Source organism: Arachis stenosperma, chromosome 8 (genome assembly GCF_014773155.1).
Source record: "Arachis stenosperma cultivar V10309 chromosome 8, arast.V10309.gnm1.PFL2, whole genome shotgun sequence".
Classification (NCBI taxonomy): domain Eukaryota; kingdom Viridiplantae; phylum Streptophyta; class Magnoliopsida; order Fabales; family Fabaceae; genus Arachis; species Arachis stenosperma.
Window position 1 is genome coordinate 47,301,542 of NC_080384.1, and position 14,489 is coordinate 47,316,030.

Genomic DNA, 14,489 nt, shown 5'->3' on the forward strand with positions numbered 1-14,489 from the left:
AGTACTAAAAATACTAAAAATATATTATATAAAAAGATCATTAAAAACTTTTAGATTTGTTTCACTCACTTAATTTTTTTTTATTATTTTCAGTACTATCTTTTATAATTGTAATTCTCCTATACTATATTTTAGTGTAACTTTTTATAATATAGATTATGATTCCATTAAAAAAGATAAATTAAATAAAAAATTAATCATATATAATAATAAAATCATAAACGTTGGATTTCAAATTAATATTAAGAATAAGATTATTGAGAGTACTAGAATAAGAGTACGATGTAAAAAAATACTAAAGTAACATTTAATACTTAAAAAATGTAACATATTTGATTAAATATTCTTATATATATATCTAAAATATATAATTTTTATTTTTATTTAAAAAAATATTTTATCTATTTTTATATGTTATTTTTATTTTAGTAAGTAAATATTAATTTTATTATAAAATTAACTAATAAAATCTATTTAAATGTCTAAATTAAAACAATAGGATAATATAAAAAAATCTAAGTTGATGTTCATTTTAGTAATTTTTTATCTAAAAGTGATTTTGAATGGTATAAGCCAAACAACATTTATTTTACTATAATCCATTTTGATACAAAAATTACCAAACATAAATCACTTTAACACAAACCTACTTTTGACCAAAATCAAGTTTGCAAAATCAATTTTATGCAAACTTCCGTTTGCAAACTGTAATCCAAACACACACCTATAAGGCCAATTAAAATATTTAACCACGCACTTTTTAGCATTTCATTTTTTTTTTCATTATTAGTGTTAAATGCTATCTTATATGTGATTTTTAATTTTATCATTATTGAGATCGATGATATCTAATCCATGATAGTTAGCAAAATTTGAATATTGTAAATTTGGACTAAAACATATCGGACGTTGATTCGATGGATTAAAAGAGCCACAAATATCGATTGAGACAATGAGACATACCTTAATAATAATGTCGGTTGGGTGTGTTGTAACAGAAGCTAGATACGTTGCAACAGAAACAGAATTTCTTGTAACGGTGTCTAGGTTCATTGCAATGGTGGTAAGATGCGCTGTAACAATTGGATTAAAGATTTTGTGATGGATTATGAAGATTTTGAGTTTGAACGTTGAAATGTATTTAATAATAAAGGAGTGCTATACATACAAATTTTTTTGACTTACAAGTCTTACAAGTTATTAGGCCTTTTAATGCGTTATTCAACGTTTCCTGTTGACGGTTCTTCTTCTTCCTCTTCCTCTTCGTTTTTTTTTTCGATTTTCATGGTTTCTAAAATCAAGTTTTGAAATCGTTTTGAAGAAGAAGCAGCAGAAGATGAGGAGAAAGAAAAAGAGTTCTGAATTATGCAACGAATTTTGGGTGTATTTCTTAAATACTTTGGGTGTATTTTTCGTAATCCTTTGGGTGTATTTCTGTAATCCTTTTGAAGATAATGGAACTTCAGAAATACACCCAAAATAATTATAGAAAATACACCCAAGAGATTACAGAAAATACACCCAAAGGATTTAAAGAAATACACCCAAAATTCGTTAAAATACATCTTATGCATAATTCAGAACTCTTTCTCTTTCTCCTCCTCATCTTCTCCTGCTTCTTCTTTTTCAAAAACGATTTCACCATGAAAAATCGAAAAAAAAAGGATAAAACAGAGAGAAAAGAACGTAAATGAAGAAGAAGAGGAAGACGATGAAGAAGAACGTGCAGAAATGAAAGAAAATGAGAAGAAGAAGAGTAGGAGGAAGAAGAAAGTGCAGCAAGAAGAAGAAGAAGAAGAAGAAGGAGAAAGAGAATGTAAGAAACGAAAGAAAAGAAAAAGGAGAAGACGAAGAGGAAGAAGAATGGTTGGAAGCGTGTTTTGAGCGTTAGTTTTAATTGAACTTGTAAGGCTTACAAACCTTAATCGCTTGTATGCGAAGAATTACTCTTAATAATATAAAGTTTTGATTTGGATTTTGAGAATTTGAACATTAAAATTATTGAGTATTTAAATTTTGAAATTTTTTTGTAAATAATTAAAAAAAAAGAATTGGACTGATTTGGATCCTGTTTTGAAAAAAAAAAGTAGAGTAGATAGAAAAATTTGTTAAAAAAAATCGTAAAAGATTAGAAGTTACAATAATAAAAGTTGTATAAGTAGTATTTATAGAGTAGATGAGTATAAAAATGGTGACATTGCAATGATAACATTTAAATATAATTATTGTAAAAAAAATCTCATAGTTTTAATTTTTTTTTAAATAACTTATCACATGACAAATTATAATTAGTTACCCTAAATCCCTCTAAAGCTGAGACTCATTATTCTCGATTCACGTGCAGGGACTCTTTTTTCTTAGTTTTTACTTTCTAATCGAAAAAAATATAAGTAGATAATAAAAATACTAAACAATATGAATAATGGATATTTCAAATGTTTATTTTATTAAGTGTAGATAGTTAGTAGTTTATGTTATTCAAAAAAGTTATTAGCCTAGCATTACCTGGTCCTCAGCTTTTATCAGGAAAAAAAAGGAAATAGGGCCTTTAATTCTTTGCCGTTGGAAATGGTCTTAAGTTGTCAAAATAACGTTTTAGATAGTTAATCCTAGACCCTAAACCCCAAATTCAGAAACAAAGCCTAAAGTGATAAAGTGACAAACAAACATGTAATAACCAACTAATTACGTAAAAGATAGTTATATTTTAATTTGTTAAGTGTTAGAAGGATTGTTCAGGTTGAGAAGAAGAGAGTAAAGATTGATTTCAAGTATAAAGAAGAAGCAACATTAATGAAGATCCAAAAAGTATTGAGCTTTAATATGAACTTATGAGATGAACGTTCTTAACAAAAGAAAAGCAACCCTATCAACGATATTATTTGGTACCTAAAGAGAATAGCATCTCCTCCTGCTGCTATCATAAACATGGGGTGGTGAGATAGGGGAGTGTAACCATTCAATTTTTTTTTTTTTTTCACAAAATAAAGGACCGAAATGAAATCTAAAGATGGATTAACTTAGGTCTTTCATCATCATATTATGTTGTCGCCTTGGACAAAAGAACTGACAAGGTTTCTTCCTCAAACAGTGTAATGCTGCTGGATTGTGTCAATGTCAAGTCCCTTCAGCTTCACAACTGACTCAACATGACCCTTTAGAGTGTGAAGCTCCCTCAGCCTGTTCATCAATTCAAACAAAATCTCTAATTTAGTATATTTTCATAGGATATACAAGTGTATTGAACTAAAGTGAAAGGTTACCTTGCAACCTCAGCACGTCTTTTTGCTTGCTCAGCAATCTCTGAAAGTTCCCTGTAGCTATTCTTGTCATTGAAAAGATTGGTTGTTTCTGGTGGCTGAAGACCATGAAGAGTTCTCTGTGCAGCAGCCCATTGTGCCTCTCTCTCTTCTTTGCCATAGTCTTTCTTTGTGGTGAATGCAGTCTATTTTAATTGAACAAGTTTAGTTAAGAATGTTGAGGTTTATGGATAGATATATAATCACGAAGAAGGAACTAAACTTACCTTGTTCTCCAAAAGATTATCCCAGGCCTTGCCACTAAGAGCATAGCGGATTGCGAATTTAAGCAAATCAAGAGGCACATAAGTCACTAAACTGTAGAGCCAGATTACACCAGCCCAACCCCATCCCATTCCCTTGATTCTTGCAAAGCTCCAGTTAGCATATACTGCAAGAGCAGTTGCCACCTTCCAATTACAGAAAAAATTTCAGTTACAACAGAAGAAAACCAAGCCAACACATAGGTTGCTGAGAGGAGAACAAAGAAAATTAAGATTACCAGCTGAGCAATCATGAAAGCACCCAATAGAAGAAGACCAGGTCTTTCAACATAGGACCAACTGCGTGACCTAGTGACGAAAATCAATGCCTGGCTAATAATACTGACTTGTAGGTAAAGGGCTGCCATCATTTCTGCAGGGCTGTGTCTCAGAGACCTTACACCAAACTTGTCCTGCAACAACAGAAAGTTAGTGTTCATAACTGTCACAGTTTCCACTAGTAGGTGTATCATGTGAACTCTTCATAGATGAATCTAATGTATAAATTTATAATAGAGCTCATCCTTGCTAGTTTCTACCTACAACCAAATATACCGAAAGAAACGTGAAATTAAATTGATTACCGAGAAGAAGTCAGTGTCCTTCATAAGCCAGAAAAATACTACTGTCATTAGTGCCAGGTAACTTCCAAGCACAATACCAGTAGCAAATATCTCCTTCAGTTTCCAGCTATCAGGTTGTGGGGATGGTTTCACTCTATCCTTGGATATTGTCATAATGGTACCTAAAGGAATAATGGTGAAGGGAAATTAGGTTGAAAAATCACACAACATTCCAAGCAAACTACATGAAGGTCATTCAGCACAATATTATCTTACCATCATTAAGTATGGCAATGATCAATACCATAAAGGGTGCAAAATCAAACTTCCAAATCAATGCAATAAACATGAAACCAAACTGCAAAATAAAAAGTAGATCAAATAAAATTATATGAACTATTTAATTAGGTATGTAAAAGAAAGTTTTTTTGTTCGCCTATTTGCTAAACTTACCACAATACGAATGGTGATTGACACTGCATATATCTGCCATAAGAAAAAATGAAAATTTTGCAATGTTAGAACACTAAAATATCAAAAAAGAAAAAGAAGAGTGAAGCCACTAAATTCTGTATGCAAGGAAACTAACGGTATAGTTCTTCATCCTTTGGAAAATTGCCCTGCTGGTGAGCACTGCACTAATAATGACACTAAGACCAGGTTCAGTGAGGACAATATCAGAAGCACTTCTAGCAGCATCTGTAGCATCAGCAACAGCAATTCCAATATCTGCTCTCTTTAATGCAGGGGCGTCGTTGACACCATCACCTGTCATTCCACATATATGCTTCCTGTCTTGCAGCCTCTTAACAATTTCATATTTGTGTTCTACAATGTCACAGGAAAAAACAAAAGAAAGGGTTAAAATGTCGGCTAGTGTGCAATTTGCAACATAGTTATAGTATTGTTGTAAGTTGCAGTCCATTTTGTTTTAGTACCAAAACAAAATGGATGATGCTACTTCCATCAGTATTATTATTTACCAGGCTATTTTGTTGGTAACTATTTTAAACATTTGACATAAGACAATATGCATACTCATCCCTACCGGGAAACACTCCAGCAAATCCATCAGCTTTCTCAATCAACTCATCAACTGGAAGAGCTGAAACTGCAGCATCCTTGCTTTGACCAAGCAATGAGGATGAAGGGTACATGTTTGTTCCCATGCCAAGCCTTCTTCCAGTTTCCTTGGCAATAGCAAGCTGATCACCTGGAGAAAAGAAACCCACAAGAAATTTCTAAGCAACATGATTTGAGTTAATGGTATGAACAAAAAGAAAAATAACAGCACAAATCTTACCAGTAATCATTTTTACATTAACACCAAGGTTCAGGGCTCTTGTGATGGTTTCAGCGCTATCATGCCTGGGAGGATCAAAGAGTGGTAGCAGCGCAACAAATTGCCATGGTGCACCAGGAGCATCTTTTGATTTCTCAGGTACTTCCTGTTATATAAAGATATTCAAGCAGCAATTATGAATAGAAACTCCTTCAACCAAGTTGTAAACTATAAATGTTAGTATCCTTTTTTTTGTCAAACCTGTCTAGCAACTCCCAAAGATCGGAGCCCACGCTCGGCAAACTTATCAATAATTGCATGAGCCTTTCTCCTCACATCCTCTTTGCAGTTGCAGAGGTTCAATATCTAAACCGGGAGAAAAGAACATTGATAAGTCCCCTGCACAAACATAATGAGCTGGTGCCAATAGCAGAATATTTTTACCTGCTCAGGAGCACCTTTGCTGGATCTATGCCAATTTCCATCAGAATCAATGTAAGTTAGAGCAGTCCTCTTGTCTACAGGATTGAAAGGGAAAAAATGGACCTCCCTGATTCCAGCTCTTGCCTGCAAAATTTACATTAAGATATAGAAATTCTTATCTTTAAATTCAACATATATTTTTATATTGAAAACATCAATTTGGGAATATATTTACCTCCTTTGGATCAGCAAGCATACCAACAATTGCAGCATCAATAGCATCTTGATTCTCAGTCCTAGAAGCCCTTGCAGCAAGAAGGATAACATGATCCTTCTCAACACCCTTTGCAAAAACCTCAATCAGGTTTTTATCAACAGTCAGCTTGTTGAGTGTGAGAGTCCCAGTTTTGTCACTGCAGAGAACATCCATACCCGCCATTTCCTCGATAGCTGTCATTCTCTTTGTGATTGCACCTTGCTGGGAAAGCCTGTGAGAACCAATAGCCATAGTGACAGACAACACAGTTGGCATGGCAATAGGGATCCCTCCAATCAAGAGAACCAACAGGTTGTCAATCCCATCCCTGTACTTTCTGTGCTGAATTGGATACATGACTATGAGCTCAATGGCTATCCCAACAGCAATTGAGCAAATGCAGAAGTTACCAATGGCTGTAAGAACTTTCTGAAAGTGACCAACTTGATTGGTGCTGTCAACAAGATGAGCTGCTTTACCAAAGAAGGTGTGGACACCAGTGGCAATCACAACTGCTTCAATCTCACCCTTCTTAACAGTTGACCCGGAAAACACTTCATCATGAGGATTCTTTGTCACCGGAAGAGATTCTCCGGTTAAAGCAGACTGATCAACACTCAGAGCATCACCCTCCAGAAGACGCGCATCGGCTGGAATGATATCTCCCAATTTGATGCTGATTATGTCTCCTGGGACCAAAATAGCAGCATCTTGTTCAGTCCATTTGCCATCTCTCAGAACCTACAATTTGTGCCAACGGAAAATGATCAAACATTAACAACATATAACAAATTTTCAGAAATGTTAAGTCTAGTTTAATTATTATGATGATATAACAAAAGAAAACAATGAATTAATTGAAGTAGACCTTGGTTTTGGGGGCTAAACCAGCCATGAGTGCAGCAGCTGCATTACCAGCATTGTTTTCCTCAATGAAACTGATTGTAGAGTTAATGAACAAGAGAGCAATGATACCAACAAAATCCTGCCAATCCGGTGGCCTTCCACCACCATTTGCAAGAGCAATGGCCATAATGGCAGCAGCTTCCATCACCCATGATAATGGATTCCACATAAAACCCAAGAACTTAAGAAACTTGCTTTCCTGCTCTCATGAACCAACACAACAAATGTTAATTACATTGCAAAATTTCCAACAAGACATATATAACAAATTTTTCTGGAAAAAAGACAAGACCTTTTTCTCTTCCAATTTGTTTGGTCCAAAGACTTGAAGCCTGCTGGCTCCTTCGTCCTGTGATAAACCTTCTCTGGAACATTTCAGCTGCTCAAACACTTCGTCTACTGGAATATGTTCCTGGGAGGGGACAAGGTTTTAAGCCTTTGTTATTTTTTCCAAATTCATTAACAGCAATCAACAAACTCTATCTTATTCATTTTCTACTCTTTATGTCATATATATTTCACTCAATGCTTCTCAAGATTTTGGTTCATCTCTGAACTCTGGGACATGTCATTTAACTGTTTTAGGCACCAAGAACATGGGAAGAAAATTTTATAAAAATAATGTTTGTATTATTTTTATGTAAATATTATATATATATAACAAATTTTTTATTTTCTTTTATTTCTTATCAAATTTTTTTAATATAAAAAATGAAATGTGTACGGATTATTGCATATAATATTACCAAAAAATTTAAGAGCACAAAACTTGGTTTTACAATATCCGACCAAAAATAAAGAATAAAAATGGCTTTATAATATACAAGATAGATACAAAATGGACTCTGAGACTATGAATAAGAAAATAATTTTATTGACCGAATAAAAATAATGATTTAATGATTTTTTTTCCTCTTTTGAAGATTAAACAATTTGGTAACCATTTTTACTTATTTAAAATAAAGCCTATTATACTACAAGTAATTAAGTAAATAAAAAATAAATGTAACACTTATTATTATTGATGAAAATAAGATTAAGATTACTTAATACAAGATTATTCATACTTTATTTTAATTTTAACATAGAATATCATATATAACTTTTTTTTTTGTGTGTGCACATATGAAAATTTCTTTTAATGAATTTTATTTTATAATTATATAAAGAAATACATAAACTATATCTCAATAAAAGTAATGAATGAAAATTTATATTAAGTTATTAACAACGAACAGTACTACTAGCAGCATGGAAGCATCCCAAAGACCCAAACTCAATAATTAAAAGAAAGAAAAATGAATTGAAACGTTAATTTCAAAATGGCTGAATCAGTGTAAGTGGCGTGTGATAGAGGCGCGTGAAAGAAAGAGACAAACAAAGAAAGCATAGCATGCAAAGATGGAGGGAAAAAAATAAAGTCGGTATTCGTTTCCTTGTGAATCTTAAACTGCAGATTTCACGTACTCCACCCGAGAAAAACCGTTATGCTATGCATCATTGCAACTTTGACGCACTTGAACAATAATTTAGTTTTTTTTTATAAAAAAAAAAAGAAGAAGAACTAAACGTTGATTCACTAATAAGAAAAAAGCTTAATTGTTATCTTGAAAGAACAAAAATGAAGCTGAATCAAGTAGATTTCCGAAAAAACGAAGTTCGTAAATGGTAGTTAAACTTAAAATCTAGCTAGGTAGCTGTTTCAATTCAATTTCCATGGTTGCATGTGAAAAAAAGAAAGAAAGAAAGAGAGCTACCAGATCGATGTTCTCGTTCTTGATCTCCTCAAGGCTGATTCCGCCCATGTTGGAGCACTAATGGCGACGACGACCACCGCAACTCCGGAAGAAGAAGACAACGACGACCAAAGATTACAAATAGAGAGTATTAATATAATTAGGTTTTCAAGATCAGAGGGTAACAACTTACTATAAAGTCATAGAAGAAGAAGAAGAGTTATTGGTTGTGAAAACATGGAAGAAAGGTTGCAGTAGCGATGGAGCTATATATATATATATTCTCATTTTCATTTTTATTTTTATTTTATCTTTATTTATTCTTATTTTTTATAAGTCAATACTTTATATATATATTTATTTTATTTTCATAGTTTACAATTTTTTAATCAATTAACCATTAATAAATTTTTTTATTTTTTTACATTATTTTTTTACAATTTTATTATTTTTGCTTATTATTTATGTGTTTTTTGTATTTTATTATTGTACTTATTCTCTCATTGTAGTGGTTAGTGGGTTCCACAACGGAACACACATTTTTTGCGCTCTCACTGTTCGGTAACTGTAACGGTAACTTTGTCTTGTTACTGCCACGCGTGCTTTTTTATTTTATTCTTAATAATTTAAATATAAATAATTAAATATTTTTTGTTACTGGATTCAGCTGCTGCCTTATGCAGTTATGCTGCCGTGAGAATATTAGAGAGACAAGTAGGCCATATTTTCCTTTACCTTCTTTCTTAAATAATGGTAGTTGTTAACTATAATGTAATATAAATACGGGATATTATATAAATTTAAAATTTTTATAAAATATAAAAACGTAATATATATATATATATATATATATATATATATAATATAAAGTCTTTTTTAAATAAATTATAATAATATTTTAATATTTTATTGATATTAATTTTTTCATTATTTTTAATATATTTTTTAATTATATAAAATAATTAAAATATTTTTTATTTTAATAATTAATAATATATATTATTTCTAAACTTGTTTTAAAAATATATATTAAAAATAAAGTTGGACATACTGATAATAATATTTAGATATATTTAAACATGTTCAAAAAAATTTTATTTTTTATTAAAACATAATTAAACACAAAAAATACTCGTATCGAACGAGTATCGATGAGTCTGACAGGAAAGTGTGCGTGCTTTATAAGTTATTAATATTTGGACTAAATTTTAGTCTCTTAAACCATTTTAAATTTTATATTTTATTTGTTTTATAATAATAATTATAATTGTAGAGTAATTAAGCTTTTGTGAGAATATAAAATCAGTTATGATTATACTTTAATATTTTTATTTGGATTTTGATTATAAATAAACTTGATTTAATTATATTATTTTTCAAGTATGATTATCAATGCGAATATATTTGATGATATTGTTTATGAAATTTGATTATAAATATGACTACGAGAATATTATGTATTTCTAATAGATATCTAATTAGTGGCTCATTTCTAATGTTGTATTAAATTTGGATAAAAAAATATTTTTTTATATGACATGAAAACTTTTTAAATAAGAGTTATATGCTAATTTGAAAACTACACATATCTTCAACAATCAACAATAACTAGTGTATTTTATTTTTTAAATAATTGTACAAATACAAAAACTCTCTCTCCAAAGTTACACCTAATTATTGGTTCTTATTAGAGGTGTTATAGTTCTCAACTTTTAAATAGGATATTATAATCGTTATTATCTAATAATCAGTAATATAATTAGTCTTTTCCTTTTTGCCGTGTTAGTGCAATTTTGATACCTAATCTTTTTTTTTTTTTTTTTTTGGGTGGACTTGCTTTTTTACCTATTAGGCATTTTTGTTAAATAGTACCTGGCAACCATATCAAAAGGTAAATTCTATTTGACCCAACTGAACCAAGTTGTTTTTTTCATTATTATTTTAATATATGAATCAAGTTGTTCTTAAACATACAACTATTTTTTGAGTTGAAGTTATATATGGTTGATCTTTATGAAAATATTATATAGTATCCAATTAATAATGCTAAGGAGACAATAAAAAAAAATTAGTTCAAACGATCTAAAATTGCTTAATTTAATATTCATTAATTATTGTTAGAATAATTATGTAATTTTAGATATAATAAATAAGTAATTTTAGATATTATCTCTCTAATGGAATAATTCCATTGTCGTGCTTTTAATTTTTCTTTTCTTTCATTTATATATTTCTTTTGCATCAAAATATTCCCATTTAGACAAAAATGAAAAGAAAAAACAATACATAAATTGTTTATTTTGGCAGTGTAACCTTTTATTTTCAACATTAAAAGAATGATTTAGGGTATTAAATTATATATTATATTTTGCCGAATTTCTATTTAGCCCGGCATAGATTTAAATATTTATGACAAGTTCATATTCTACAGAATTATATTATTGTTGAAACAGCGAAGACAATTCAAAAGTCATTGGAGTTTAACAATTGAGCTGTTGATATTATCATGCATGTAGTGAATAAATTAAAGAAATAAACTAATAATAAGCAAAAAGTGATTTAAGTAGAATATAATTACTTTCAAAGTACAAGTTAATCTTGACATAGTTTCATATATATGTGTGTGAAATTAATTTATAGATTATATACTAAAATATAAAATATATATTAAAAATAAATATTAAATAACATATGTATTTTAAAACTTAATTGTTAAAGCTCGACTTTGATTCTTCTTTTGCCAGAAGCAAATAAATAACAAACTTTTCCATTATTATACTTTTCTTCTACTATTCAATTTCTCCATCGTCCTAAAAAATACAAACAAAAAAATATTTTAATAATGACTAATTTTAATAACTGATTTTTACTGTATAAATAATATTTTGTTTTCTCTATACCAAAAGAAATCATACCAAGAAACTCAGATGCATATACGTATATATACGCAAATATGTCTACGTATATTTATGTGTGTAATTTATATATTGTTTGTGTAAAGCTTTTAATATGAAGTTATGAACACAGGGAATAATTGGAAACTATTTTTTTTCAACCGTCAATTAATATTTTTCTTAAATTTTTTTATAATAATAATTAAAACTCTTAGTCTTGTTCATTTATTATTTTATTGGCTAATTAATGGTTAAAAAAATAATTTAATTAGTTGTTTTCACTTTTTACAGATATAAAAATAGTAGGAATAATTCCGGTGAAATATATAGCATAAGAATGAGACTGATGAGAATGTGAATGTGGATGTTATTGATAGTAGGGAACACACAATAGCTGAAATAAAAACTCAGTTATTTATATATTATAATTAATCATTAAAATTAGTTATCAGTGTATTTGGGTATAAATATATATATAATTTAAGTTATTTTTTTTAACAATTGTGGTATATTTCGGTAGCAAATAGTACAAAATATAAATACTTACACAAACTATTTCAATACTCAAGTCAATAATTAAAAAATATAATTTTGTAAAAAAAACAATTTGTAGAGAAAAATCTACCTTTACCTCTTTGAATCTTTGTGTTTTTATAAGATCGATCTTTACCAAGCATATTACCGTTTTACAAATGTTCGAATATCAAATTCGGAAAAAAAATGTTAACTAATTATTAGTTAACAATTTTGATTTTCTATTTTCTATGGAAGAGAGGAAAAAGAGAGAGCAACGTGTTAGATTTAGGGTTATTTCATATCATTTATTTTAGGCTTTCTTTGTTTTTTTTAAGAGGCTATTTGATATTCTTCGTTACATTCTTTCCACAACCCACCAACTCCAGCAAACAAGGAGAGATTCTTTTGGGTTATGGCAATGTTTTCTTAACTATCATCATTGCAAAGATTATGTAATTGAGTTAATGCCAAGTGTTTAACTACTTTAGCAAAATAAAATTTAGAATTTTAAGTTGTTGTTAGTAGCTTTTGGTGGAGAGATAGAAATAGAAAGATTGAGATAAAGAGCAGAGATAGAAATAAATTTTAGTATTTTATTTGGTGTAAAATGGGAGACAGAAATTGAAACAAGAATGAAATTCTAATTAATTTGTATAAAGGATAAAATTGAAATTAATTAATTAAAATGAAGATATTTTAGATATAAAATGTTATTAAAGTTTTAGTCTTTATCTCTAAAAATTTTAGTCCACTGTGTTCTCACTTTTTGGAGGTACTAAAATACTGAAATTTTGGGGATAAAGACATAAATTTTAGGACCAGAACCAACAAATATGATCCTGAGTCTCAGTTTCTCAGTCTCTGTCTCAATACCTCAAAACAAACGTTAGTAAATATTATCATTTTTTACTAGTAATAATTTGTACTGATATTTACAGAGATTTTACACACAAAAAACATATAATTTGCACCTATATTATTAGAATTTTGTACGCATATATAAATTAATATCGTTTGTATCCATATTTTTTTAGAATTTATACATAAAAATTAATAAAATTTATTTGTTAAAGATAATTTAGTATTTATGCTAGTCAAATAATAATAAAAAATATTAAAATTACTGCCCCAAAAATTTTTCTAAAAAAATTTGCTTTCAAAAAATTATATATATTTTTAAGAATATTATATCCAAAATTATTAAGCTACTTTGATGGACACAAATACTTTTTTTTCCAAATAATTGCTAATTACATATTTATTGTAATAATTTGTTTGAAAATAAAAAGTATATTGCCTTGCTCATTTAACTTTCTTTTCTGAAATTTGAAATTATATATTTAAATAAGCTCTAGACTATTTTTAGGTGTACCTTTTAAATTATCAGAAAATATAAAATTTAATAATAAGTAACTTTTAAAAATAGTAACAATCCCAATTGAAGTTAACTCCTTTTCTTTTCTTTTCTTTTTTTTTGGAAATTGCAGTTAATTTTATAATTTAAGAAAAGTTGTAAGAGTACAAAAGTTGTACTACATAATTCTGAGAGAAAAATCTTTAAAAAAAAGGAAGGAGGTTTTGGGGCATAAAACCGTGGCACGGAGAAGAGAACTAATTCCACACCCAAATATACATAAAGATTAATTTTGAATTAGAAATAAAAAAATATAAAACAAATTATTTAATTAGTAACAACTGGATGGGTCACTATTCACATGAAAAATATATAGTTTCATTATTAAAAACGTTTAAAACAGATGCAGTTTGATGAACAAGTAGTAGAAGATCTTAATGGAATCAATTTATTATTATTATTATTTACGTGAACATAATTCATATTCTTTCAGGTAGGATACATAATAATTCTATCATAATTCATTATTGGAATCTAAATTAAAGTATGTAGTTGTATGGTTTGGTATACCCAAATAAAAAACGGCAAAAAAAAAAAAAGGTGTATGGGAAAAAAATTAAATTGTGAACATGAAGCTTTCATTTCCCATGGACTATTTTTGGTATTTTTTTTTTCAAAAACTTAATTTATCTTTCTATTATACATGGAAAGATAACACAAGCATTTATGCTTTGAAAGATAAAGATGTGGTACTTGTGATGAGGAAGTTTTTTTTTTATTCTTAAATTACAAATTTAGTAATTAATATCAAGTATTAGTTATTTTATGAAATTATTTTAATAAATTAATTTAAAAAGGAATTGTATTATTATCTAGAATGCGGAATTATTCAAAGTACACGGACATAATTATTAATTTAAAATTAAAAATAATATTTTGGTCTTTTTATAAGATAAAATTCTATACTTTTTTTTTAAAATAATGCATCGTTATACTT

General features: G+C 28.8%; 1 protein-coding gene across 2 annotated transcripts; it reads right to left on the bottom strand.

Moving 5' to 3' along the window:
* Positions 1 to 2,790: 2,790 nt before the first annotated feature.
* On the bottom strand, positions 2,791 to 8,966 carry LOC130944085 (plasma membrane ATPase 4-like). Of its 2 annotated transcripts, none has more exons than XM_057872230.1 (16): positions 8,750 to 8,966; positions 7,285 to 7,404; positions 6,955 to 7,191; positions 6,066 to 6,827; positions 5,852 to 5,974; positions 5,669 to 5,773; positions 5,429 to 5,573; positions 5,174 to 5,338; positions 4,715 to 4,953; positions 4,579 to 4,611; positions 4,402 to 4,483; positions 4,147 to 4,307; positions 3,802 to 3,975; positions 3,527 to 3,709; positions 3,264 to 3,445; positions 2,791 to 3,180 (listed from the first exon to the last, which is right to left on the bottom strand). In XM_057872230.1, exons 1-16 carry the CDS (start codon positions 8,795 to 8,797, stop codon positions 3,084 to 3,086), a joined length of 2,856 nt encoding a protein of 951 aa, XP_057728213.1. In that variant the 5' UTR covers positions 8,798 to 8,966; the 3' UTR covers positions 2,791 to 3,083. The 2 variants fall into 2 exon arrangements, with proteins under 2 accessions (XP_057728213.1, XP_057728214.1); XM_057872231.1 differs by having other exon boundaries at positions 3,272 to 3,445; positions 8,750 to 8,959.
* Positions 8,967 to 14,489: the final 5,523 nt, after the last annotated feature.

Coding starts and splice junctions, on each gene's coding strand:
- LOC130944085 (XM_057872230.1), bottom strand. CDS start 8,797: ATGGGCGGAATCAGCCTTGAGGAGATCAAGAACGAGAACATCGATCTG. Junction 4,484..4,578: donor CAATCACCATTCGTATTGTG/GTAAGTTTAGCA, acceptor TTTATTTTGCAG/TTTGGTTTCATGTTTATTGC. Junction 3,976..4,146: donor AGGACACTGACTTCTTCTCG/GTAATCAATTTA, acceptor CTGTTGTTGCAG/GACAAGTTTGGTGTAAGGTC.